General features: G+C 46.2%; 1 protein-coding gene across 3 annotated transcripts in view; it reads right to left on the bottom strand.

Annotated features, from left to right (window-relative positions):
* LOC142467393 (diacylglycerol kinase delta-like) overlaps nt 1-27,286 on the bottom strand; it is a 105,506-nt gene that overhangs the window by 12,004 nt on the left and 66,216 nt on the right. For 2 of the 3 annotated variants that reach the window (XM_075573025.1, XM_075573024.1), the window contains 18 exons: nt 25,603-25,709; nt 25,309-25,434; nt 22,919-23,021; nt 21,765-21,927; nt 17,965-18,073; nt 17,571-17,710; nt 17,010-17,091; nt 13,668-13,759; nt 12,960-13,059; nt 12,335-12,584; nt 11,582-11,686; nt 10,897-10,996; nt 7,228-7,335; nt 6,659-6,755; nt 6,007-6,114; nt 3,829-3,942; nt 2,448-2,582; nt 1,685-1,851 (listed from right to left, as the gene is read on the bottom strand). In XM_075573025.1, the coding sequence (XP_075429140.1) occupies nt 1,685-1,851; nt 2,448-2,582; nt 3,829-3,942; nt 6,007-6,114; nt 6,659-6,755; nt 7,228-7,335; nt 10,897-10,996; nt 11,582-11,686; nt 12,335-12,584; nt 12,960-13,059; nt 13,668-13,759; nt 17,010-17,091; nt 17,571-17,710; nt 17,965-18,073; nt 21,765-21,927; nt 22,919-23,021; nt 25,309-25,434; nt 25,603-25,709 (2,206 nt within the window). The remainder of the gene's footprint in view (nt 1-1,684; nt 1,852-2,447; nt 2,583-3,828; nt 3,943-6,006; nt 6,115-6,658; nt 6,756-7,227; nt 7,336-10,896; nt 10,997-11,581; nt 11,687-12,334; nt 12,585-12,959; nt 13,060-13,667; nt 13,760-17,009; nt 17,092-17,570; nt 17,711-17,964; nt 18,074-21,764; nt 21,928-22,918; nt 23,022-25,308; nt 25,435-25,602; nt 25,710-27,286) is intronic. The other variant, XM_075573023.1, reaches the window with a different exon arrangement.

The following is a 27,286-nucleotide window of genomic DNA, read 5'->3' as shown; positions in this document are numbered from 1 at the left end:
GAGCAGCATGGTGCAAGGTCATGTTTAATGATGTAATGATGGAGCAGCAAGGTGTAAGATCATGTTTAATGATGTCATGATGGAGCAGCAAGGTGTAAGGTCATGTTTAATAATGTAATGATGGAGCAGCATGGCGTAAGGTCATGTTTAATAATGTAGTGATGAAGCTGGTGTAAGGTCATGTTTAATGATGTAATGATGGAGCAGCAAGGTGTAAGGTCATGTTTAATAATGTAGTGATGGAGCAGCATGGTGTAAGATCATGTTTAATGATGTCATGATGGAGCAGCAAGGTGTAAGGTCATATTAATGATGTAGTGATGGAGCAGCATGGTGCAAGGTCATGTTTAATGATGTCATGATGGAGCAGCAAGGTGCAAGGTCATGTTTAATGATGTAATGATGGAGCAGCATGGTGCAAGGTCATGTTTAATGATGTCATGATGGAGCAGCAAGGTGTAAGGTCATGTTTAATAATGTAATGATGGAGCAGCATGGTGTAAGATCATGTTTAATGATGTCATGATGGAGCAGCAAGGTGTAAGGTCATGTTTAATAATGTCATGATGGAGCAGCAAGGTGCAAGGTCATGTTTAATGATGTAATGATGGAGCAGCATGGTGCAAGGTCATGTTTAATGATGTCATGATGGAGCAGCAAGGTGTAAGGTCATGTTTAATAATGTAATGATGGAGCAGCAAGGTGTAAGGTCATGTTTAATAATGTAATGATGGAGCAGCATGGTGTAAGGTCATGTTTAATGATGTCATGATGGAGCAGCAAGGTGTAAGGTCATGTTTAATAATGTAGTGATGAAGCAGCAAGGTGCAAGGTCATGTTTAATGATGTCATGATGGAGCAGCAAGGTGCAAGGTCATGTTTAATGATGTCATGATGGAGCAGCAAGGTGTAAGGTCATATTTAATGATGTAATGATGGAGCAGCATGGTGTAAGGTCATGTTTAATGATGTCATGATGGAGCAGCAAGGTGTAAGGTCATGTTTAATGATGTAATGATGGAGCAGGCTTATATACATGTATGTTTGAAGTTGTAATGATGGAACAAATACAAGTATGATCATGTTTGATATTGCAATGATGGAGCAGGCTATCTCTGATTATGTAATAACGAAACAGTTTGGTGTAAGAGCCACTCCTTAATGATGTAATGAAGAAGCAGGTTGGTGTAAGGTCACGTGTGATGCTGTCACAATGTCAACACCCTAGTAAAGTCCTATTTGATAATTAAATAAAGGGACTTCCGGTACAAACAAGGTGTAGTGACCGATCCAAACAGGAAAAATGTTTTTAAATATTAACAAAATCTTTATTATTTGCAGGAACTCAAAAACGAGCACAAGGTTTTGACGGGAAAAGATTACTCCTTTCTCAGTCGAATAAATAAAGTAAGTGGTTATTGTAAGGTCATTGTTTGACTTATGTCACGATGATGCTGGCTCTCATCAGGTAATCTTCGATAACGTCTTTATGGATCAGGTCCCTCACACATGATGTAACAATGAAGCAGACATCTATGAAGTAATTATGGAGCAGGTACCTCCATGATGGAGCAGTAACTTGGCGGTGTAATAATGAAGCAGACACATGCCAGATGATGTAATAACGGGGCAGGTACCTCTCCCATTATGTAATGGTGGAGCTGGATGAAGTAAGATGTTCTACCTGCTGATGAGGTTCTCTGCAGAATTGGCCAGCTGCTGCAGATGAGCGCACTCCTCCTCAGTGAGGTACTCCATTGATTGTTGGGAGTGCAGCCGTGGCCTGGGCATGGCCCGGTAGTTCTCCCCCTTCCTCTTGTCCTGCCAGGATTTTAAGGTGTTCTCAAATGCCTGGAGGAGCAGACGGGTAGGGTGTCAAGACCCAGGCACAGAGGGGTCCATTATATTCCACCCTCCTCTGTAACACTACTGAACAGACCCAGTTGATGGATCCTGCAGATTATTATGCTTTCCCACAGCACTCACCCCTTTAACAAATCCCTACACTTTGAGGTTCTCTTGATCATCTGCTGGACATGACTGGCGTCCCATAGAATGTTCTCCGAAAGCTGCCAACAAAAGTGTATATCCTGGAACAGCCCATTATATGGCCACGAGCAGTAGCTCTTGAAGTGGGTGAATCCCAGTGTCAGCTCTACTTGTGACTGGGCTCAAGTCCCTTTAGCTTCCTGTGTCTTAGGCACCACAATTAGATAGAAAGCTCCTCAGGTCACTGTGCCACACAAATTAAATGAACAGATCCACATACACTGTCAGAGCTAAGACATATTATTATTATTATTATTATTAATGATAATATACAATATGTGCATGTTCTCCAGGAGACATTATGGTGTGCATGATTCGGGATATCTTTGTTGGTGTGTAATACAGATCTGTACCCTCTATAACACCCTTCCTGGCCCCCCTGGGGTTCCTGCACTCACCCTGTCTCTAGTAAGCATCTGAGCGCGGTTCTTGTGCTGGATTTTCAGGATCCCGGGGGGCTGCACCCAGGCTTCTCCGTCCACCTGCACAGGCACTCCCTCTTCTCCCAGGATGGTGATCTTCACCACACGGCACTGACAAAGGAGAGACAGAGGTCGGCGTGAGCAGGCATGGCACAGCGAGCGAACACTACATTGTAACCAGTGAGGCTGTGGCATGTATTGCAACATACAGTATTATAAAGCCTTCCCACTGAACAGGACAATCTATGAGTTACTTAATCTAAAATCCCGATTCTTAAAATCCAGAGTCAAGTTCTTGAAATCCTGAGGCAGATCCCTGATTCCAAATCGGATTTCCAAAATTCATGGCCTGATCAACAAAAAACCTAACGTGAACCCAGTGAGAAATCTGTGATATGGTGGTTCCGTAATCCAAATCCTTATCCAGTAAATCAAGAGTCAAATTCAACAAAAATTCAGAGTCTGATGCCTAAAATCTAGAATCTGACTAAGGGGGCTGCTTCTATATGCGCCAAAGTGGCCGATTGGGTTGTTTTCCTCCAAAACGTTACATTGACTTCAATGGGGAATTTTGGCTGAGAAAATCCGGATTGGTCACTTTGGCGCATATAGAATTAGCTCTTAAAACTCCAGATTCTTCATATCCAGAATCACATTTTTTTAAATCCAGAGTCTGATCTCTGAACTCATAACCATGAGGTGTACCCAGTGAAAAATGTGTGATCTATTAATTCCTTAATCCAGGTCCTGATTTACAGCCATACCCCGCTTTAAGGACACTCACTTTAAGTACACTCGCGAGTAAGGACATATCGCCCAATAGACAAACGGCAGCTCGCGCATGCGCCTGTCAGCACGTCCTGAACAGCAATACCGGCTCCCTACCTGTACCGAAGCTGTGCGCAAGCGGGGAGACTATAGAGCCTGTAACAAATGCGTTATTTACATCAGTTGTGCACGTATATGACGATTGCCGTACAGTACATGCATCGATAAGTGGGGGAAAAGGGTAGCGCTTCACTTTAAGTACATTTTCGCTTTACATACATGCTCCGGTCCCATTGCGCACGTTAATGCGGGGTATGCCTGTACTCAATCTAGTCTGAAAATCCTCCAACATTCTTAAAATCCTAAAGTATAAAAACCTACAGCATGATTCCCCAAACACCTGTGTCAGTTTCCATAATATCCAGAGTCCCAAAAATATTATTCCATATCCCGATGTGAGTGAATCAAGTCACAAATGTTTGTATATACTATATGACAGTGTTGACTACAGGAGAAGACTCAGTGGTCAGGGAGGGTTGCTGGGCAGCAGGGCTCCCGCTGCAGGGCGCCATGGTGTAAGCGTGTTAACCTGTGCTATGCGGTGGTGCTGCAGGTTGATGACACGTGACATTGCCATCTGGATACTCCCGAAGACGGCCACCACCTCCAGCTTCTTGTCATCGAAAGACGGGGCGCCGAAATTCTGCAGCACAAGACAAGACCGTACAGTATGATTTAAAATGGTGGCTCTCTAACAAGCATGTCCCATGAACCTTTGTAGTCTGGATTGCCATTACTGCTTCTTCCCGATCGATAGCGCTCTTGCTCAGAGAAACCCAGCGGTAGCTCAAAAAATGCCTAAACTCAGATTTTTTTAAACTAACTGCTATTCAATTAGCTCCGATATGCACATTGTGGCTGCAACTCGCAGCCCATTTGTATGAGTGGTGATGGGGGTTGGGTGGGATGGGGGGATTTTCCCCGGGGAGGGTTGTTAGGCCTCTCGAGTGGATAACAGGGGGAGGAGGAGGGCTAACCCCTTATAATAACAGATAAGGTCATTAGGGGGTTACTGACCAGTAGTTTTTTTATTTTACGTTTGCTACCCACAGAAAACGTGACGGACAGGAGGGCGAAGATGTGGGTGGTCTCCATCCTGGCAGGGGTACTAACAACATGTAACTGCTATAGGGTGACTGGCTAATGTTTTATTTTTAATGGGCAAATGCACTATTATCCAGATCTGCATAAAAGGCCTTTTGCCCATTACTGTATGTATTGGGGGGGAAGCAAGGGGAGGGGGGGGGGTATTGGGTGGCCATTACTTGCTAATTTGGCTATCTGTGACCCATTGAGGGCATAGATTACCACAGTGACAATCAATAGATAAAATGGCTGGTGTATTTTTTTATAGTAATGTTTCTATTGTATTGCACTGTATTGATTATTTGAATGGGCAACAGCGCTATTAGCCATCTTTGGCTAATCGCACTTTTGCCCATTCCTGTGGGGTGTTGGTGGTAGAGAGGGTGGGAGAAGGGGGTAGTTTCCCCGGGGTGGGTGTTTAGGCTTTGCAGGAGGGTTTAAACCCATTCATTACCTTAGCCTTTGTAACCGCTACGGTAAGGGAGGGGTTAATCCCTCCCGGGAGGCCTAATCCCCCTCCCTGGGGAAACTATAACCTTCACGCACTGCCTCTACCACCAACAAACCAGGTAGTGGCAGATAACCCCTTCATTACCTTAGTTGTTAGCCGTTAATAACATATTACTGAAGCAGGTGGTCACTGGACCTGAACCCAATTCATTTCAGGTCCGGGGACCCCCTGCTTCCCGAGTTACAAGCCCCACTATGGGGTGCCGGTATCTCCTGCAAGTTTAATTCTCTCACCTCAAGTGACTAGGACATTTAAACTTTCAGGAGGCATGGGCACCCACTACGGAGGCCTGTACCTCAGGAAGCAGGGGTTCCCCAGACCTGAAATGAATTGTGTTCGACTCCGGAGACCCCCTGATTCAATACAATGTTATTAAAATAAAAACAAGGCGATCGCCTGTAAGAGCTGTGCAGGGAGATGCAGCTTCTCTCTGTGCAGCTCTGAAAGACTGCAGGTAGATCTTAGAAAACACAAACTGCTAAGTCGATCAGTATGGCATTTTTCTACCAAACGGTATCTGATAAATCTTTCTAAATACCGTGATAACACAAATTTGAGACCGATCGGTAGGGACATGCCAACCCGATCGAAATGGCAGCGAGCTTATCAAAGCGACCTGAATAGGCCCCTCTGATTGTTACGCCAACGTTTGGATTCATCAATCAGCAAATGAAAATATCACTTGTGAGCACATTCACGTCTCAGACAGGTCTGCAGCCCTGCCTTCCACCATTATCTCCCAGCATACAGTGCTTCCACTGCAGCAAGGGATTCTGGGAATTGACACGCAAATGAGCACACAGTGTCACCTTTGCTTCAAATTCATGTGACAGGGACCCCCAGATTCTGATTCCTAACTCCAAAGACCAGTAAACTAGAACCTGATCTCTAAATGTAGTCTAGCTCTTGAATCTGGCGTTAGATGCTGAAATCTAGACTCAGGAGTTTGACCTTTTCCAGACTGATTGTTATATCCAGACTCTAAAAGCTGAATGCAGATGCCATCATAAAAAATCCTAAACGTTTATAAGACGATTAAAACTTGGGGAGGCAGTGCCGTGGTAGTCCGAGGTCAGTGTATGTGGACACTGCGAGTCCTTCATCACTCACATTATCCTCTTTAGTTCCTCCCCAGAAGTTGATGCCGCCCGCGTAGCTGGGGATGTTCAGAACCGCGATTCCCTGCAGACTGGGCAGGGAGATGGTCACTCCGTCACACTGAAAGAGCAAGCACCACAATAATACATCGTGCCCATACACACAGGCTGCGCAGTATTGAGATTCCAGGTTCTTCATCGTCTGGAACGTACCCAACAGGTCCAGTGGTTCTCATAAAAAAAATAATGGAAATCCCCTTTACTTTCCCTTTTTAACTTTAATCCCAAGATACATGTCAAACCCTCCAGTGGTTTCCAACCCCAGAGAAATATCCACGTCACATAAAAATTGCGCAGCCTCTTAAATATGGATGCCGTTGTGAATTCCCCAATAAATACCGCGTAAGTCGGTACGACTCTGCACCTTCTATAGGGTCGATCTATTACCGAGCTCCTAACGAGTGCAGGGTGCTCTATATTCTGTGGGATTTTTTCTAGTGGGTTTTTGGGACTGAATTTCAAACCCTATCAAACATTTGAAATTATCAGATGGACATGAAACATGTTAAGGAAGGTGCTACATGGCTAAGGGATTTCACGTTATTGCAATCCCATGTTGTTGACTGGGACTTTGGATTGATTTCTAGAGGAGCCTCCACACTCACCTCGAGCTTCACGCGCTGCTCCAGATTCTTGTAGGTCTTCTGTAGAAGTTCTTTGGTGCCCAACACGCCATACCACATCATATTCCGCGTCCGGCTGCTACAGAGGGGGAAAGGGAGAATAGGAGGAGTTACCGGGAGGGGTTATATGAAGTAATAGGAGTTATAGGGAGGGGTTATATGAAGTAATAAGAGTTATAGGGAGGGGTTATATGGAACAATAGGAGGAGTTATAGGGTGCAGTTATATGGAACAATAGGAGTTATAGGGAGCGGTTATAAAGAGAAATAGGAGGAGTTATAGGGAGAGGTTATATGGGGCAATAGGAGGAGTTATAGGGAGCGGTTATAAAGAGAAATAGGAAGAGTTATAGAGAGGGGTTATATGGGGCAATAGGAGGAGTTATAGGGAGTTGTTATATGGGGTAATAGGAGTTATAGGGAGGGGTTATAAAGAGAAATAGGAAGAGTTATAGGGAGGGGTTATATGGGGCAATAGGAGGAGTTATAGGGAGTTGTTATATGGGGTAATAGGAGTTATAGGGAGGGGTTATATGGAGTCCTTTCTGGTACCTGCATTTCTTGGGATGTTCGTCCCTCTTGTTATTAAACTCCAGGGAGATTTTGGCATCCAGACCGATCCCGAAGTAGTTATTCATAGTGCATCTCTCTGAGAGTTGTCTGAGATCAGACACAAATCAAAGATAACTATATAAACACTAAGAAGTATATTTAAAAGCTACTTTTTAACAAGGGGAGCAGGGGAACGAGGGAGCGCCACCATTGTGTGTGATGTCTAGTTTAGAAAGACCTTACACTGGTGAAGTGCCTTATTCTCCCCATATTTTTTAGTATATAAGGCAGCTTGGCACTATTATTTATGCTTAGTCTGTACGTGTGTCTATTTTTATTTATATAGCAGAAACAATGTTCACTGCACTTCCAAAAACAGACATTGTAATACAGTTATAGTACGATACGAGCATCAAACATACAATCCAAAGGTAGGAAAGGGAATCTCTGCCCTGCAGAGCTTACAATCTAAGTGGGATGTTTGGAGATTTACAGAGAGTAGGGGAAGGAGTAAATAGCAGTGGATGGCTGTGTCTAACCTTTATTACGGGTGAGTAAGTGAAGTGGATGGCAGTGTCTGGACTTGATGGTGAGTAAGTGAAGTGGCTGGCAGTGTTCGAACATGATGGTGAGTAAGTGAAGTGGTTGGCAGTGTTCGAACATGATGGTGAGTAAGTGAAGTGGATGGCAGTGTTCGGACATGATGGTGAGTAAGTGAAGTGGATGGCAGTGCCTGGACTTGATGGTGAGTAAGTGAAGTGGATGGCAGTGTTCGGACATGATGATGAGTAAGTGAAGTGGATGGCATTGTCTGGACTTAACAGTGAGTATGTGTAGAGAATGACAATGCCTGTAGGGTGAGTAAGTGAAGTGGGTGGCAGTGCCTGGACTTGATGGTGAGTAAGTGAAGTGGATGGCAGTGTCTGGACTTGATGGTGAGTAAGTGAAGTGGATGGCAGTGTTCGGACATGATGGTGAGTAAGTTAAGTGGATGGCAGTGCCTGGACTTGATGGTGAGTAAGTGAAGTGGATGGCAGTGCCTGGACTTGATGGTGAGTAAGTGAAGTGGATGGCAGTGTTCGGACATGATGGTGAGTAAGTTAAGTGGATGGCAGTGCCTGGACTTGATGGTGAGTAAGTGAAGTGGATGGCAGTGTCTGGACTTGATGGTGAGTAAGTGAAGTGGATGGCAGTGTTCGGACATGATGATGAGTAAGTGAAGTGGATGGCATTGTCTGGACTTAACAGTGAGTATGTGTAGAGAATGACAATGCCTGTAGGGTGAGTAAGTGAAGTGGGTGGCAGTGCCTGGACTTGATGGTGAGTAAGTGAAGTGGATGGCAGTGTCTGGACTTGATGGTGAGTAAGTGAAGTGGATGGCAGTGTTCGGACATGATGGTGAGTAAGTTAAGTGGATGGCAGTGTCTGGACTTGATGGTGAGTAAGTGAAGTGGATGGCAGTGCCTGGACTTGATGGTGAGTAAGTGAAGTGGATGGCAGTGTCTGGGCTTGATGGTGAGTAAGTGAAGTGGATGGCAGTGTTCTGATATGATGGTGAGTAAGTGAAGTGGATGGCAGTGTTCGGACATGATGATGAGTAAGTGAAGTGGATGGCATTGTCTGGACTTAACAGTGAGTATGTGTAGAGAATGACAATGCCTGTAGGGTGAGTAAGTGAAGTGGGTGGCAGTGCCTGGACTTGATGGTGAGTAAGTGAAGTGGATGGCAGTGTCTGGACTTGATGGTGAGTAAGTGAAGTGGATGGCAGTGTTCGGACATGATGGTGAGTAAGTTAAGTGGATGGCAGTGCCTGGACTTGATGGTGAGTAAGTGAAGTGGATGGCAGTGCCTGGACTTGATGGTGAGTAAGTGAAGTGGATGGCAGTGTTCGGACATGATGGTGAGTAAGTTAAGTGGATGGCAGTGCCTGGACTTGATGGTGAGTAAGTGAAGTGGATGGCAGTGTCTGGACTTGATGGTGAGTAAGTGAAGTGGCTGGCAGTGTTCGAACATGATGGTGAGTAAGTGAAGTGGATGGCAGTGTTCGGACATGATGATGAGTAAGTGAAGTGGATGGCATTGTCTGGACTTAACTGTGAGTATGTGTAGAGAATGACAATGCCTGTAGGGTGAGTAAGTGAAGTGGGTGGCAGTGCCTGGACTTGATGGTGAGTAAGTGAAGTGGATGGCAGTGTCTGGACTTGATGGTGAGTAAGTGAAGTGGATGGCAGTGTTCGGACATGATGGTGAGTAAGTTAAGTGGATGGCAGTGCCTGGACTTGATGGTGAGTAAGTGAAGTGGATGGCAGTGCCTGGACTTGATGGTGAGTAAGTGAAGTGGATGGCAGTGTTCGGACATGATGGTGAGTAAGTTAAGTGGATGGCAGTGCCTGGACTTGATGGTGAGTAAGTGAAGTGGATGGCAGTGTCTGGACTTGATGGTGAGTAAGTGAAGTGGATGGCAGTGTTCGGACATGATGATGAGTAAGTGAAGTGGATGGCATTGTCTGGACTTAACAGTGAGTATGTGTAGAGAATGACAATGCCTGTAGGGTGAGTAAGTGAAGTGGGTGGCAGTGCCTGGACTTGATGGTGAGTAAGTGAAGTGGATGGCAGTGTCTGGACTTGATGGTGAGTAAGTGAAGTGGATGGCAGTGTTCGGACATGATGGTGAGTAAGTTAAGTGGATGGCAGTGTCTGGACTTGATGGTGAGTAAGTGAAGTGGATGGCAGTGCCTGGACTTGATGGTGAGTAAGTGAAGTGGATGGCAGTGTCTGGGCTTGATGGTGAGTAAGTGAAGTGGATGGCAGTGTTCTGATATGATGGTGAGTAAGTGAAGTGGATGGCAGTGTTCGGACATGATGATGAGTAAGTGAAGTGGATGGCATTGTCTGGACTTAACAGTGAGTATGTGTAGAGAATGACAATGCCTGTAGGGTGAGTAAGTGAAGTGGGTGGCAGTGCCTGGACTTGATGGTGAGTAAGTGAAGTGGATGGCAGTGTCTGGACTTGATGGTGAGTAAGTGAAGTGGATGGCAGTGTTCGGACATGATGGTGAGTAAGTTAAGTGGATGGCAGTGCCTGGACTTGATGGTGAGTAAGTGAAGTGGATGGCAGTGCCTGGACTTGATGGTGAGTAAGTGAAGTGGATGGCAGTGTTCGGACATGATGGTGAGTAAGTTAAGTGGATGGCAGTGCCTGGACTTGATGGTGAGTAAGTGAAGTGGATGGCAGTGTCTGGACTTGATGGTGAGTAAGTGAAGTGGCTGGCAGTGTTCGAACATGATGGTGAGTAAGTGAAGTGGATGGCAGTGTTCGGACATGATGATGAGTAAGTGAAGTGGATGGCATTGTCTGGACTTAACTGTGAGTATGTGTAGAGAATGACAATGCCTGTAGGGTGAGTAAGTGAAGTGGGTGGCAGTGCCTGGACTTGATGGTGAGTAAGTTAAGTGGATGGCAGTGTCTGGACTTGATGGTGAGTAAGTGAAGTGGATGGCAGTGTTCTGATATGATGGTGAGTAAGTGAAGTGGATGGCATTGTCTGGACTTAACTGTGAGTATGTGTAGAGAATGACAATGCCTGTAGGGTAAGTGCCTCATGATAGTGTTGCAGATTGTACAATCTTTGTTGAGTAGCCCTGGCTGTACATTAGGGTCACACGTACACAGAATTGGGATCCTCCGTAAAGTGCAGGGGGCTGAACGCATAGGGTCGGTCAAGGATGATAGAAGACGTGGTAGATGAGACAGTTGCTCGTCTGGAAGCTGTGCAGGAAAATATCATTATTATATAATTATGAGAGCAATATTAATTATACTAAAGTGTTGGGTCAGTCCCAAAATTACATGTTTAATGGGATAAAGGGTCGGTCCAATGTAGGAACAAAGTGACCTAATGATAGTGACACGTTTAATGGGTTAAAGGGTCAGTCTCATGCAGGACCTAATGACAGTGACGTGTTTAATAGATTTAAGGGTAAAAAGAAAAAAGGAGCCTGCATGCTGAAGCGGGAATACTGCCGTGGTTCTGCGCTAGAGATGAAGAATCTCAGGTAAGTCTGGAACGTGTTACAGAACCAGCCCCCTCATAATCAACGTTTCGGTCCTAAAATGTGGACCTTTCTCAAGACGAGAGATGTCCACATTTTAGGATCAAAATGTACCATAGATCATTTAAAAATAAACACCTCACTTATTGAAGACCATGAGAGTGTTATTAGGTTTAAGGGGTCAGTACCACTTAGTGATGTGTTTAACTGTCTCACTGCATGGGCAATGAAAATGTCCCCTCCCTGCTGCCGAGTGTATACACTTGAAATGAACGCAGGACTAAGTGCCTCATCGTCTTACCCAGCCTCTCAGCCTCCTTGTTAAAATCCTCGGAGCTTTCCTTCTGGAGCGGGGACGTCGCAGGGTTACTGAAGCCCTGAGTGTGTTTATTCTGCTCGTCCACAGCTAGAGCGAGAGAGGGGACAATGTTACAGTCACACAACACTGCATTCCTCAGGCATCAGCCAGCTCTGTAAAGAGTCGCAGCACGAACAGGAGGATTACTGTTGGGTGGCATCATTACTATGAGATAATTAATGGAAGGTGGCATCATTATTATGAGATAATTAATGGAAGGTGGCATCATTACTATGAGATAATTAATGGAAGGTGGCATCATTATTATGAGATAATAAATTGAAGGTGGCATCATTATTATGAGATAATTAATGGAAGGTGGCATCATTACTATGAGATAATTAATGGAAGGTGGCATCATTATTATGAGATAATAAATTGAAGGTGGCATCATTACTATGAGATAATTAATGGAAGGGGGCATCATTACTATGAGATAATTAATGGAAGGTGGCATCATTACTATGAGATAATTAATGGAAGGTGGCATCATTACTATGAGATAATTAATGGAAGGTGGCATCATTACTATGAGATAATTAATGGAAGGTGGCATCATTATTATAGACTTGTTATGAGATTTGTAATTATGGTATGATTCATGGAAGACGGCACTGTTATAATGGAATTATTTATGGAAGATGGCGGTTTTTAGCATTGCCCCCCCACATTTTCCATCGGAGAGGTGCCTCTCACCCTTCTCTGCTTGCTCTATGATCTGCTTCAGTGCCTTCTTCAGGCTGTTGGCCCTCAGCATGAGCTGCTCCTTGGATTTGAAGATCTTGGCCATGTCCTCACCGTGGCCACCCTTCTCGTTCACCTCCTTGCTGTTCTCCTTCAGGGCGGAGTCTGGGTGAAGGGTCCGCGGGGGAGGGGTTAGTATCGCCTGAGATTCCTCGTTTAGAGCCCGGACCAGTGAATCCAACTTCTCATTAAGCATGGAGCACTGGTAAAAAGAAATCCAAGGGTGGGATAGGGGAACATCCAGTGGCATCACCAACTCCATGGAGATGTGACCTCGAGTGCTAAATACAGGAGATGTGACCTTTAGGTCTGGATACTGAAGATGTTACCTCAAGGAGAGGATACATGAGATTGGACCACTAAGAGTGGATACAGGAGATACAACCTCTGGAACTGAACACAAGAGTTGTGACCTCCCAATATAAACCCCAACACCCGTCTGCCCCCATCCAGAGTCTCTGATGTCAACTAAGACACCACGAGGTTGCAGTGCACAAAGATACGTTGCAACATGGTTCTGTAACCCTAGGGTAATATAATTACCCCTGGAGGTGCAGAGCCTAGGGCTCTTCCTTACCTTTCTCGCCATGGTATCTGCCTCTTCGCGGTTTTCCGCTGCTCTCTCGTACGCTTTCCCCACCTCTGTGATGAAATCATTCACAGAAAGGCACAGGAACCTGGGGGGGAATAAAAATGGAGGCCACAGTGTCAACTCCGCAACTGCCTCTGAAGTGGGTGAACTTTGAGTAAGTCAACCATACCCCCCAAACCTCATTCCCCAAAATTAGATTGCAAGCTTTGTGGAACACGCTCCGCAGAGGGATAAGTCCTGTATATATTATGTGGGGGAAGTAACGATTGAATTCCAGGCACTCCAATCACTTGCCGCTAGACCCCTGGCTTTTAAATACCAGGTGATTTTTTTAGCCTGTGTACTAGCTGATTTTAAAATCAACCAACCACTTATTCCCCTCCTATGGCACACTGCTCTCCCTATTTTGGGCAATATATATACAATGGTGGGCAAGAGAAATGACCAACAGAACAAAAGGAGGACCGCCAACTGGGGGATAAGATGGGCAGTTGTCCAGGGCCTAGCGGGCACGGGCTCACCCTCCCACACTCCCCACACACAGTATGGGCCTGAACCAGCTCAAGTTCTGTTCCATTCCCCCTCATCCGCTTCATAAACATCACCCCGCATCCCACCCCCCCTCATTAAAATGCTAGAGACAACAAATCAGGGACTAGGTCAGGCAAGCAGGAAGTTGTTAGCAGAGTTTACTTGGCGGAGGAAATGACATCACAGTGCTTGTCGGAGTCCAGGATCTTGGCCAGGTGGAAGGCCACTGAATCAGCATACTGCGAAATCTGCACCTGCCAGAAAAGGAAGTGGGCAACTTACACCAGAGACGGAGCGGTAAGAGTGCGAGTCCCTGAAGTAGGATGACCCTTTCTTAACTCCTGGTGACCTAGGGAAGGTTGTTCTAGGTCAAATGAGACACCAAAAATGAGATTGCAAGCCTCAAACTCCATTTGATTCATGTGGTTTCCCATATTTGGGATCCCCCTTGTAGCTATCCCAAATATATTTGAATTCCAGTAGTTTGAATAATTGCAAAACTGGAGAATTTTGGATAACTGCGGCTTACAAAAAGTCATCTAAAATAACATCTTATTGTGGAGACTGCAACATTTCTGCTTTGTCTCTTATAAATGTTCCCTCCTAGTCTCACACCAAGACAAAAATATATATAACCAATCAAAATGAATAAAGGGCGCAAATAGGAACAAAATCAATGTATAACAACAGTGCATCAACGGAAGGTATCCCAGATGGTAACAAAGTCCCAACTTCTTTCGATCCCGTGGAAAATGAAAGAGGCCACAATAGTGAAGTACTAAAAGGCAATTTATGCGCAGGTGGACACAGGGTTACTTACAATGTAGCTGACAAAAATGAGCAGTGTGGATGTATGCCACCGCACAAGCAAACAACCGCAAATCGGCGTCTCCCTCTCAACTGAGAAGCGTCCGTCTAATCCGTCTGCGGCACTACCACTCCCGCAATTAAATCCCTCAATAGAATGTCCAAATCCCGTGATCGTGACTTTAGGCAACGGTGTGGGAACTTCATCAGGGGCATTTCCCCTGATGAAATTCCCACGCCAGGAACGAAACGCGTAGGGTTAAAAGCATTGTGCATTTGCTTGTCTATGCACTTATTCTGATAGTACTGCTCTTAGCATATTGCCCGTAGTGTCCTTATCTATAACAGTGGAGTATTACTAACAGTCTCCGTGACTGATTCCCACACCGTTGCCCGACGTCACGACAACGGGATTTGGACATTGTATCGCGGGATTTCATTGCTGGAGCAGAAGTGCCGCAGACGGACGCTTCTGAGTTGAGACTGAGGCTGAGAATGAGATACTCTGCAGCAGTCAGCACAACCACAAACAATACAAACAGGGACAATCACCAACAGCAGCACTGCACTGATAACATCTCAGACTGCACACCAAATCAAGCAGAGTCCTCGGTATTATCAAAGGGACTCACATGCTGCACTACCAAGCCCACGGACAAGATGGGGCTGTGCAGTGACCTGGAAGCGTTCTTCAGAAGGCTGCGCCTCACGGAGTTCCATCCTCTGAGTCCTTATGTGTATTGCCAGTCGGAGTGATTCACCGATACCCGTCTCCCCTGCACTATTATCAGCGGAGCACTTTAACTTTGTGCTATTTTCCCATGTTTACAGCAGGGTTGTTGTCCCTTGAGCAGTCCGTTTGGACCCCCCCTCCATTTATTTCTTTCTCACTTGTTGTTAAGCGTTATACGTAATAAAATTGTAATATTTTATGGTATTCCCGTGTGGTCCCCAAGGGAATCTTTTTTTGTTGTCACATTATCCACATTCCTGGAGCACCACTAGCGATAATGATATTATAGTACATACGCTAGCTTCTGCGTTCCAGCTATTCTTGGCGTGCATGCGGCATTCTGTGTGTTTTATATTTATATATATATATATATACAGTGTTCGACAAACCTATACATTTGCTCGCCCCGGGCGAGTGGATTTAACCCCCGGGCGAGTAAATATTGGCCCAAGCAGCACACGTTTGGTACTAGGTGGCGAGTAGATTTTTTGTTGATTTGTCAACCACTGAATATATATATATATAGACAGAAAAAGAGAGAGAGCGCACGCCCCATAGCATAATACTGCATAAAATTTATTAAAACAGGGGAAGGGGGTGCGGGGTGGGGGGGTAGGAATCGCACTCACAAGATGCAAATAGTTAAAAGGCAGTTTGTGAATATATCATCACCATCCGGTTCTGGATACTGGAACACGTCTCCGTGGACTCCTTCAGGGCTGCCAGACACGATCACCAGGAACCAGATGTACAAGGCTCCGTTCGCTGTCTGTGTGTAGTCCAAAATCCAGCTCTCACTTCCAATGGCCGCCGATTGTATTCCCGCGCTTGGTGTAGGCTTCTGCGCGTGCGCGGCGTCGTCGTGATGACGTAATCGCGCTCTCAGTACCCTGACGCGTTTCGTCACCTGACCGGTAACTTTCTCAAAGGGCTTTGAGAAAGTTACCGGTCAGGTGACGAAACGCGTCAGGGTACTGAGAGCGCGATTACGTCATCACGACGACGCCGCGCACGCGCAGAAGCCTACACCAAGCGCGGGAATACAATCGGCGGCCATTGGAAGTGAGAGCTGGATTTTGGACTACACACAGACTGGTTCCTGGTGATCGTGTCTGGCAGCCCTGAAGGAGTCCACGGAGACGTGTTCCAGTATCCAGAACCGGATGGTGGTGATATATTCACAAACTGCCTTTTAACTATTTGCATCTTGTGAGTGCGACTCCTACCCCCCCACCCCCTACCCCCTTCCCCTGTTTTAATAAATTTTATGCAGTATTATGCTATGGGGCGTGCGCTCTCTCTCTTTTTCTGTCTATAGATATCTGTGGAGTTGGTTTACCCCGTGTGAGAGCAGCCCAAAGACCCCTTTTCATCATTATCGGAAACCTCATCATTATGGACTAATTATTGAAGGACTGGTTGGATTTTTATTGATTTTTCAGTTCCTTTTTTTTTTTTAGCACGTTTATGCACTGTTATGATAATTTTTATTGGTTGTGTTATAATAGAATTTATAAAGGTCACACTAGTTTAAGAGATATACACAATTACAATATATTTGTCACTTTACACAATTCTTTATTTAATAATTATAGTTTCATTTATTCATTTTATCACAGTAATATTATTTTTTGGCGCCACACTGTTTTGTTTTTTATATATATATATATATATATATATATATATATATATATATATATATATATATATATATATATATATATATATTATAAATTATTCCTTGAACACATCTCACTCCGAGTTGAATTAGTGAAGTATTTTGGAGGTATATAAAGTAAGAGGCATATTTCCTCTGTATCTTGACCCCCTCTCCTCCTCTTTCCCTCTCTCTCCTCCTCTCTCCTCTCCTCTCTTTCCTCTCTCTCCCTCTCATAAAATGACATCCTGTTTTGAGATATCAAGATTAAATGAATACGAAAACATAATACGCAGATTCCACTCACCTGAAGTCGAGAATCGCTGTTCTCCTCCTCTCTGATAGACGGGGGGGAGTGTTTGGGAGACTCATAAGTTAAAATGCTCCACCTGAGGGTTACAGGAAATTACTGTAGTAATTATATACATTTACTGTATATTGTTTGCAGCCAACCACTGGGGGGGGGGGGGGAAATCTTGATATTAGTGCAGCCGCCTCTGGGGAAATCCTGACAGTAGTGCAGCCACCTCTGGGGAAATCCTGACAGTAGTGCAGCCACATCTGGGGGGGGATCCTGACAGTAGAGCAGCCGCCTATGGGGGGGATCTAGACATTAGTGCAACCACCTCTGGGGGGGTGATCCTGACAGTAGAGCAGCCGCCTATGGGGGGGATCTAGACATTAGTGCAACCACCTCTGGGGTGGAGTAATGAATGCAATTTTGTATTTATAGGGCACCTTCCCATATCTAAGCATGGGATGGACAGGCAGGAAAGGTAAGTGCATTCAATTTGCCCCAGTTTGCCCATCCCCGTGTCATGCAAGAGCAGGGCCCGGCCCGGCCCGGCCCGGGTCTAGCTCTCTCTACCTGTCCAGCATCTTGGTGGTGGCACGTTCCAACTTCTCCAGGACTTGGAGCAGTTGAGCGTCATCGTCACACAGGCTGCCCCAACCCAGGACCCGGGCAAGGTCATTCCCTGTGCCCAGCGGCAGCACCCCTAGCTGGCACTGCAGAGGAGGAGATGTAGGGAGCGGTTTTATGGGGCAATAAGGGGAGTTATAGGCAGGCGTTATATGGAGTAATAAGAGAAATTATAGGGAGCAGTTATATGGGGCAATAGGAGGAGATATAGGGAGGGTTATATGGGGCGATAGGAGGAGATATAGGGAGGGTTATATGGGGCGATAGGAGGAGTTATAAGGAGCGGTTATATGGGGCGTTAGGGACAGATGTTAAACATGACCCGACTTTTCTCTCCTACCTGCTTGTGGAGTCCCAACTTGTCGATCTCAGACAGCACCCATCCCACACTGCCGTCCCCACCGCACACCAGAATACGGAAGGTGGAGAATTTCTGGAACAGGCGCAGCCTGTGGAGTGGGACAAAGGGTCAGGCGTTAGAGGAGTCTGCCTGTTATTATATCTCTCTGCCTGTTATTATATCACTCTGCGTGTTATTATATCTCTCTGCATGTTATTATATCTCTCTGCGTGTTATTATATCTCTCTGCCTGTTATTATATCTCTCTGCGCGTTATTATATCTCTATGTGTGTTATTATATCTCTCTGCGTGTTATTATATCTCTGCATGTTATTATATCTCTCTGCGTGTTATTATATCTCTGCATGTTATTATATTTCTCTGCGTGTTATTATATCTCTCTGCCTGTTATTATATCTCTCTGTGTGTTATTATATCGCTCTGCGTGTTATTATATCTCTCTGCCTGTTATTATATCTCTCTGCCTGTTATTATATCGCTCTGCGTGTTATTATATCTCTCTGCGTGTTATTATATCTCTCTGCCTGTTATTATATCTCTCTGCCTGTTATTATATCTCTCTGCCTGTTATTATATCTCTCTGCATGTTATTATATCCCTCTGCGTGTTATTATATCTCTCTGCCTGTTATTATATATCTCTGCATGTTATTATATCCCTCTGCGTGTTATTATATCTCTCTGCCTGTTATTATATCTCTCTGCATGTTATTATATCCCTCTGCGTGTTATTATATCTCTCTGCGTGTTATTATATCTCTGCATGTTATTATATCTCTCTGCGTGTTATTATATCTCTGCATGTTATATTTCTCTGCGTGTTATTATATCACTGCATGTTATTATATCTCTCGGCATGTTATTATATCTCTACGTGTTATTATATCTCTGCATGTTATTATCTCTCTGCGTGTTATTATATCTCTCTGCGTGTTATTATATCTCTCTGCGTGTTATTATATCTCTGCATGTTATTATATCTCTGCATGTTATTATATCTCTCTGCGTGTTATTATATCTCTGCGTGTTATTATATCTCTGCATGTTATTATATCTCTGTATGTTATTATATTTCTCTGCGTGTTATTATATCTCTGCATGTTATTATATCTCTCGGCATGTTATTATATCTCTGCGTGTTATTATATCTCTGCATGTTATTATATCTCTGCATGTTATTATATCTCTGTATGTTATTATATCTCTCTGCATGTTATTATATCTCTCTGCGTGTTATTATATCTCTGCGTGCTATTATATCTCTCTGCGTGTTATTATATCTCTGCATGTTATTATATTTCTCTGCATGTTATTATATCTCTGCATGTTATTATATCTCTGCATGTTATTATATCTCTGCATGTTATTATATCTCTGCGTGTTATTATATCTCTGCGTGTTATTATATCTCTGCGTGTTATTATATCTCTGCATGTTATTATATCTCTCTGCGTGTTATTATATCTCTGCATGTTATTATAAATATCTCTGCGTGTTATTATATCTCTGCATGTTATTATATCTCTGCGTGTTATTATATCTCTGCGTGTTATTATATCTCTGCGTGTTATTATATCTCTGCATGTTATTATATCTCTCTGCATGTTATTATATCTCTGCATGTTATTATATCTCTGCATGTTATTATATCTCTGCGTGTTATTATATCTCTGCATGTTATTATATCTCTCTGCGTGTTATTATATCTCTGCATGTTATTATATCTCTGCATGTTATTATATCTCTGCATGTTATTATATCTCTGCGTGTTATTATATCTCTGCGTGTTATTATATCTCTGCATGTTATTATATCTCTCTGCGTGTTATTATATCTCTGCATGTTATTATATCTCTGCGTGTTATTATATCTCTGCGTGTTATTATATCTCTGCGTGTTATTATATCTCTCTGCATGTTATTATATCTCTGCATGTTATTATATCTCTGCGTGCTATTATATCTCTCTGCGTGTTATTATATCTCTGCATGTTATTATATCTCTGCATGTTATTATATCTCTGCATGTTATTATATCTCTCTGCGTGTTATTATATCTCTGCATGTTATTATATCTCTGCATGTTATTATATCTCTGCATGTTATTATATCTCTCTGCGTGTTATTATATCTCTGCATGTTATTATATGTCTCTGCGTGTTATTATATCTCTGCGTGTTATTATATCTCTCTGTGTGTTATTATAACTTTCTGCATGATATTATATCTCTGCCTGTTATTATATCTCTCTGCCTGTTATTATATATCTCTGAATGTTATTATATCTCTGCGTGTTATTATATATTTCTGCGTGTTATTATATCTCTCTGCATGTTATTATATCTCTCTGCCTGTTATTATATCTCTGCGCGTTATTATATCTCTGCGCGTTATTATATCTCTGCGTGTTATTATATCTCTCTGCGTGTTATTTTATCTCTCTGCGTGTTATTATATATCTCTGCAAGTTATTATATCTCTGCGTGTTATTATATCTCTCTTCGTGTTATTATATCTCTGTGTGTTATTATATCTCTCTGCGTGTTATTATATCTCTCTGCGTGTTATTATATATCTCTGCGTGTTATTTTATCTCTCTGCATGTTATTATATCTCTGCGTGTTATTATATCTCTCTGCATGTTATTATATCTCCCTGCCTGTTATTATATCTCTCTGCATGTTATTATATCTCTGCATGTTATTATATCATTCTGCATGTTATTATATCTCTGCCTGTTATTTTATCTCTCTGTATGATATTATCTCTCTGCATGTTATTATATGTCTGCGTGTTATTATATCTCTCTGCGTGTTATTATATCTCTGCATTAAATTATACCTCTCTTTATGTTGTTATACCTCTATGCGTGTTATTATATCTCTCCATGTTATTAAATGTGTGTGTGTGTGTTTATCTCTCTGCGTGTTATGAAATCTCTGTGTAATTATATTTCTCTGTGTGTTGGTATAAATCCCTGCGTGTTATATCCATTTGCATGTAATTATATATCTGTATGTTATTAAATTTGTCTGTGTGTTATTATATCTCTGTGTGCTATTAATTTGCTTTACCTCATATCGCTCTGCATGTTATTATTTAGCTCTGCAATGCATTGCAGGCTCCTCTTACATCAAAGGGGTTAACATAACCAGTGATACATTCTATAAATTATGATTGATTGTACTAGGGAAAAAACATGAATTAAAATTATTTGACTGTGTATTGAATAGTTATATTGTTTATTGTAATGTACATCGTGTGTAATTCCAAATATGACCACCAGAGGGGGCGTCTTATCTATGTTTTACCAAAACTGACTGATAATATATGAGGATATAAGCAATTGCAGTAACTATTATAATACTGTGAGAGGAACAGACTCCATGTCCCCCTCACTCCCCTGTCTGTGTCACTGTGTCACCCTGCGGGGGAGGGACAGACTCCGTGTCACTGTGTCACCCTGCGGGGGAGGGACAGACTCCGTGTCACTGTGTCACCCTGCGGGGGGAGGGACAGACTCCATGTCCCCCTCACTCCCCTGTCTGTGTCACTGTGTCACCCTGCGGGGGAGGGACAGACTCCGTGTCACTGTGTCACCCTGCGGGGGAGGGACAGACTCCGTGTCACTGTGTCACCCTGCGGGGGGAGGGACAGACTCCATGTCCCCCTCACTCCCCTGTCTGTGTCACTGTGTCACCCTGCGGGGGAGGGACAGACTCCATGTCCCCCTCATTCCCCTGTGTAAGGGCTGCGGGGGCACGTCCCACTCACACTCACCCCAGCTGCGGCCCCCCGTTCATCAGATCGAAGACCTGCGCCGGATTCAGGAACTGCTTGAACTTGCGCAGGAATTTCACGCCCTGGTTGTCTCCGCTCTTAGAGTTGACGAAGACGAGTAGGGGACTGGAACAGGAGGCGGGGGACGTGGCCTTCCAAAATCCTGCAGTGGGAGTGGGGGGGGGGAATATTGGGATCCTAATATGAAAAACACCTGGGATTCCTATTACAGCCTCCCACTCCCTGCCAACTGTAATACAGAGGGGGTGTCCTGTCCCTCCCGCTCCCTGCACAGTGTAATAGAGAGGGGGTGTCCTGGCCATATCGCTGTCCCTCCCGCTCCCTGCATAGTGTAATAGAGAGGGGGTGTCCTGGCCCTATCGCTGTCCCTCCCGCTCCCTGCACAGTGTAATACAGAGGGGGTGTCCTGGCCCTATCGCTGTCCCTCCCGCTCCCTGCATAGTGTAATACAGAGGGGGTGTCCTGGCCCTATCGCTGTCCCTCCCGCTCCCTGCACAGTGTAATACAGAGGGGGTGTCCTGGCCCTATCGCTGTCCCTCCCGCTCCCTGCATAGTGTAATACAGAGGGGGTGTCCTGGCCCTATCGCTGTCCCTCCCGCTCCCTGCACAGTTTAATACAGAGGGGGTGTCCTGGCCCTATCGCTGTCCCTCCCGCTCCCTGCACAGTGTAATACAGAGGGGGTGTCCTGGCCCTATCGCTGTCCCTCCCGCTCCCTGCACAGTGTAATACAGATGGGGTGTCCTGGCCCTATCGCTGTCCCTCCCGCTCCCTGCACAGTGTAATACAGAGGGGGTGTCCTGGCCCTATCGCTGTCCTTCCCGCTCCCTGCACAGTGTAATACAGAGGGGGTGTCCTGGCCCTATCGCTGTCCCTCCCGCTCCCTGCACAGTGTAATACAGAGGGGGTGTCCTGGCCCGTCCTCTGCCCCACGCACTCCCTGCACAGTGTAATAGAGAGGGGGTGTCCTGGCCCGTCCTCTGTCCCACGCACTCCCTGCAGAGGGAGTGACAGTTCCTATCCTGGTAACAAATTGACATTTAATATACAGACGGTTTCCACAAGTCAGATGCGCATGCCGCAGTATACTTTAATACTGAGTTTACACCCCCAGCAGTTCTCCCTGCGCACTTACCGTCTGAGTCGATGCTGTTCAGCGCGGTGGGCGGGATAATGGAGACTCTGCAGGCTCCAAGTGGGCAAACCTTCCCCAACTGCTCCTTACATGAACTGTGAACCTGGGAAGAGAGGTGGGTGAGAGGCAGCCCCTCCCCCCGCAGGGTGACACAGTGACAGAGACAGAGGGGAGCTAAGTGATATGGAGTCTGTCCCTCCCCCCGCAGGGTGACACAGTGACAGAGACAGAGGGGAGCTATGTGACATGGAGTCTGTCCCTCCCCCCGCAGGGTGACACAGTGACACAGACAGGGGAGTGAGGGGGACATGGAGTCTGTCCCTCCCCCGCAGGGTGACACAGTGACACAGACAGGGGAGTGAGGGGGACATGGAGTCTGTCCCTCCCCCGCAGGGTGACACAGTGACACAGACAGGGGAGTGAGGGGGACATGGAGTCTGTCCCTCCCCCGCAGGGTGACACAGTGACACAGACAGGGGAGTGAGGGGGACATGGAGTCTGTCCCTCCCCCGTAGGGTGACACAGTGACACAGACAGGGGAGTGAGGGGGACATGGAGTCTGTCCCTCCCCTGCAGGGTGACACAGTGACACAGACAGGGGAGTGAGGGGGACATGGAGTCTGTCCCTCCCCCCGCAGGGTGACACAGTGACAGAGACAGAAGGGAGCTATGTGATATGGAGTCTGTCCCTCCCCCCCGCAGGGTGACACAGTGACACAGACAGAGGGGAGCTATGGGACATGGAGCCTGTCCCTCCCCCCGCAGGGTGACACAGTGACAGAGACAGAAGGGAGCTATGGGACACGGAGCCTGTCCCTCCCCCTGCAGGGTGACACAGTGACACAGAGGGGAGCTATGTGACATGGAGTCTGCCCCTCCCCCCGCAGGGTGACACAGTGACAGAGACAGAGGGGAGCTATGGGACATGGAGTCTGTCCCTCCCCCCGCAGGGTGACACAGTGACACAGAGGGGAGCTATGTGATATGGAGTCTGTCCCTCCCCCCCGCAGGGTGACACAGTGACACAGAGGGGAGCTAAGTGATATGGAGTCTGTCCCTCCCCCCGCAGGGTGACACAGTGACAGAGACAGAGGGGAGCTATGTGACATGGAGTCTGTCCCTCCCCCCGCAGGGTGACACAGTGACAGAGACAGAGGGGAGCTATGTGACATGGAGTCTGTCCCTCCCCCCGCAGGGTGACACAGTGACACAGAGGGGAGCAATGTGACATGGAGTCTGTCCCTCCCCCCGCAGGGTGACACAGTGACACAGACAGAGGAGAGCTATGGGACATGGAGTCTGTCCCTCCCCCCGCAGGGTGACACAGTGACACAGACAGAGGAGAGCTATGTGACATAGAGTCTGTCCCCCTGAAATGCAGGGTTACATAATGACACAGAAGGGAAGGAACTATGTCACGTAGAGTCGGTCCCTCTCCCGCGCAGGGTGACACAGTGACAGAGACAGAGGGGAGCTATGTGACATGGAGTCTGTCCCTCCCCCCGCAGGGTGACACAGTGACACAGACAGAAGGGAGCTGTGGGACATGGAGCCTGTCCCTCCCCCCTGCAGGGTGACACAGTGACACAGAGGGGAGCTATGTGACATGGAGTCTGTTCCTCCACCCGCAGGGTGACATTGACACAGACAGAAGGGAGCTATATTACATGGAGTCTGTCCCTCACCCCACAGGGTGACACAGTGACACAGACAGAATGAGCTATGAGACATGGAGTCTGTCCCTCACCCCACGGGGTGACACATTGACACAGACAGAGGGAGCTATGGGACATGGAGTCTGTTCCTCCCCCCGCAGGGTGACATTGACACAGACAGAAGGGAGCTATGTGACATGGAGTCTGTCCCTCACCTCACAGGGTGACACAGTGACACAGACAGAGGGAGCTATGGGACATGGAGTCTGTCCCTCCCCCGCAGGGTGACACAGTGACACAGACAGAGGGAGCTAAGGGGCATGGAGTCTGTCCCTCCCCCACAGGGTGACACAGTGACACAGACAGAGGGGAGCTATGAGACAAGGAGTCTGTCCCTCACCCCACAGGGTGACACAGTGACGCAGACAGAGGGGAGCTATGTGACATGGAGTCTGTCCCTCCCCCGCAGGGTGACACAGTGACACAGACAGAGGGGAGCTATGTGACATGGAGTCTGTCCCTCCTCTGCAGTGTGCATTATTTATTAAACTGCAATAGTGCCGATCAAAGAACTATCGCACAGAAACTCCTTGTGACTTTTTGGGGAGTTTTCGTGGGATAGATCCCTGATCGGCACTATCGCAGTTTAATTAATAACCCCCCAGTGACACAGTGAGAAGGGATCTGTGGCCCATGACAGTGATAAGATGAAAGTAGAGAGATACTCAGTCTTACTATAGCTTTGCACCACAGACACCTCCAGTCCTGCAGCCTCCGCACGCTTCCACACGTCTTGTCACACACGGCACACTTAGCGCTGACCGGCAGATTCCCCTCCAGCCATTGGTGAGGCATTGTCACCTGTTCGGGGACAGAGGGACACAGTGACACAGAGGAATCAGCCCCCAGAACCTGAATGTGTCACCATGCACAGCCAGCACCCAACCCTGAACCAACTATCCATAAGATTATTACTGTCACTGTCATTAGGTCACTTTGCTCTTCCGTGGGACTGCCCGCTGCACTCACCCCGTCCTCGTCCTCTATGATGTCATTTGCCACCGAAGCCAGAGTGGTCCATTTGCAGTTATTTGTGGCTCTGACCGCACAGCGCTTGTGAGCTTTGAATTTACACACTGCAGAGCAGAGAAAACACATCAGTTGTCAGCCCCAACATCCCCACCCCCAATTATACTCCCACCCCCAATTATACTCCCACCCCCAATTATACTCCCACCTCCAATTATACTCCCATCCCCAATAATACTCCCACCCCCAATTATACTCCCACCCCCAATTATACTCCCACTCCCAATTATACTCCCACCCCCAACATCCCCACCCCCAATTATACTCCCACCCCCAACATCCCCACCCCAATTATACTCCCACCCCCAATTATACTCCCACCCCCAATTATACTCCCACCCCCAATTATACTCCCATCCCCAATTATACTCCCATCCCCAATTATACTCCCACCCCCAACATCCCCACCCCCAATTATACTCCAACCCCCAACATCCCCACCCCCTATTATACTCCCACCCCCAATTATACTCCCATCCCCAATTATACTCCCACCCCCAATTATACTCCCATCCCAATTATACTCCCACCCCCAAATATACTCCCACCCCCAATTATACTCCCACCCCCCGCAAAACTGCACAGAGAGTGATATTAACAGGACTCCTAATTACTAGAAAATTTATAACTGAATAGATCTATCTATTTAGTTATCTATATATCTATATCTATCTGTGGTTCTATATATATATAGAATGTGAATGTGCTACAGTCTTGAAAATGCAAAGCCAGCAGTACAACCAACCTCACACTGATGAGACCCATTAAGGCTGAAACATGTCTGTGAGTGGTTTCTCTGGCTTTGCATCTGATTCCCATGCTGTGCTTTAAAGCTGTGTTAACAGCGAGCATTAGCTTATATGGGCTCCATGTAACAATGGTTTTTCAGGCAAAAGGTGACACAGTGTGTGCAAATTTGCATGTCATTTCCCAGAATCCCTTGCTGCTGTGGAAGCACTGTATGCTGGGGATAATGGTGAAAGGCAGGTTGCAGACCTGCCTAAGACATGTGAATGTGCTCACAAGTGATCTTTTTATTTGCTACTAGCTGAGAGACCCGGCGTTGCCCGGGATGTAATTTTGGGGGGGCGTACGACAGGGTTAGGCTTCCCCCCCCTTGACAGCTAGGTGGGTGACTGAGTTGACTGAGTGTGTGGGTGGGTGACTTTGGGTCAGTGACTGGGTGGGTGACTTTGGGTCGGTTTGACTTTGGGTCGGTGGGTGGGTGACTTTGGGTCGGTGGGTGGGTGACTTTGGGTCGGTGGGTGGGTGACATTGGGTCGTTTGACTTTGGGTCGGTGGGTGTGTGACTTTGGGTCGGTGGGTGTGTGACTTTGGGTCGGTGGGTGTGTGACTTTGGGTCGGTGGGTGGGTGACTTTGGGTCGGTTTGACTTTGGGTCGGTGGGTGGGTGACTTTGGGTCGGTGTGTGACTTTGGGTCATTAGTTGGGTGGGTGAGTTTGACTTGGGTCGGTGGGTGGATGACTTTGGGTCGGTGGGTGGGTGGGTGACTTTGGGTCGGTGGGTGGGTGACTTTGGGTTGGTGGGTGACTTTGGGTCGGTGGGTGGGTGGGTGACTTTGGGTCGGTGGGTTTGACTTTGTGTCGGTGGGTGGGTGACTTTG

Source organism: Ascaphus truei, chromosome 16 (genome assembly GCF_040206685.1).
Source record: "Ascaphus truei isolate aAscTru1 chromosome 16, aAscTru1.hap1, whole genome shotgun sequence".
In the NCBI taxonomy this organism is placed as follows: Eukaryota; Metazoa; Chordata; class Amphibia; order Anura; family Ascaphidae; genus Ascaphus; species Ascaphus truei.
The sequence above is the reverse complement of the archived record's forward strand: the minus strand, read 5'-3'. Positions and strand labels throughout refer to the sequence as shown.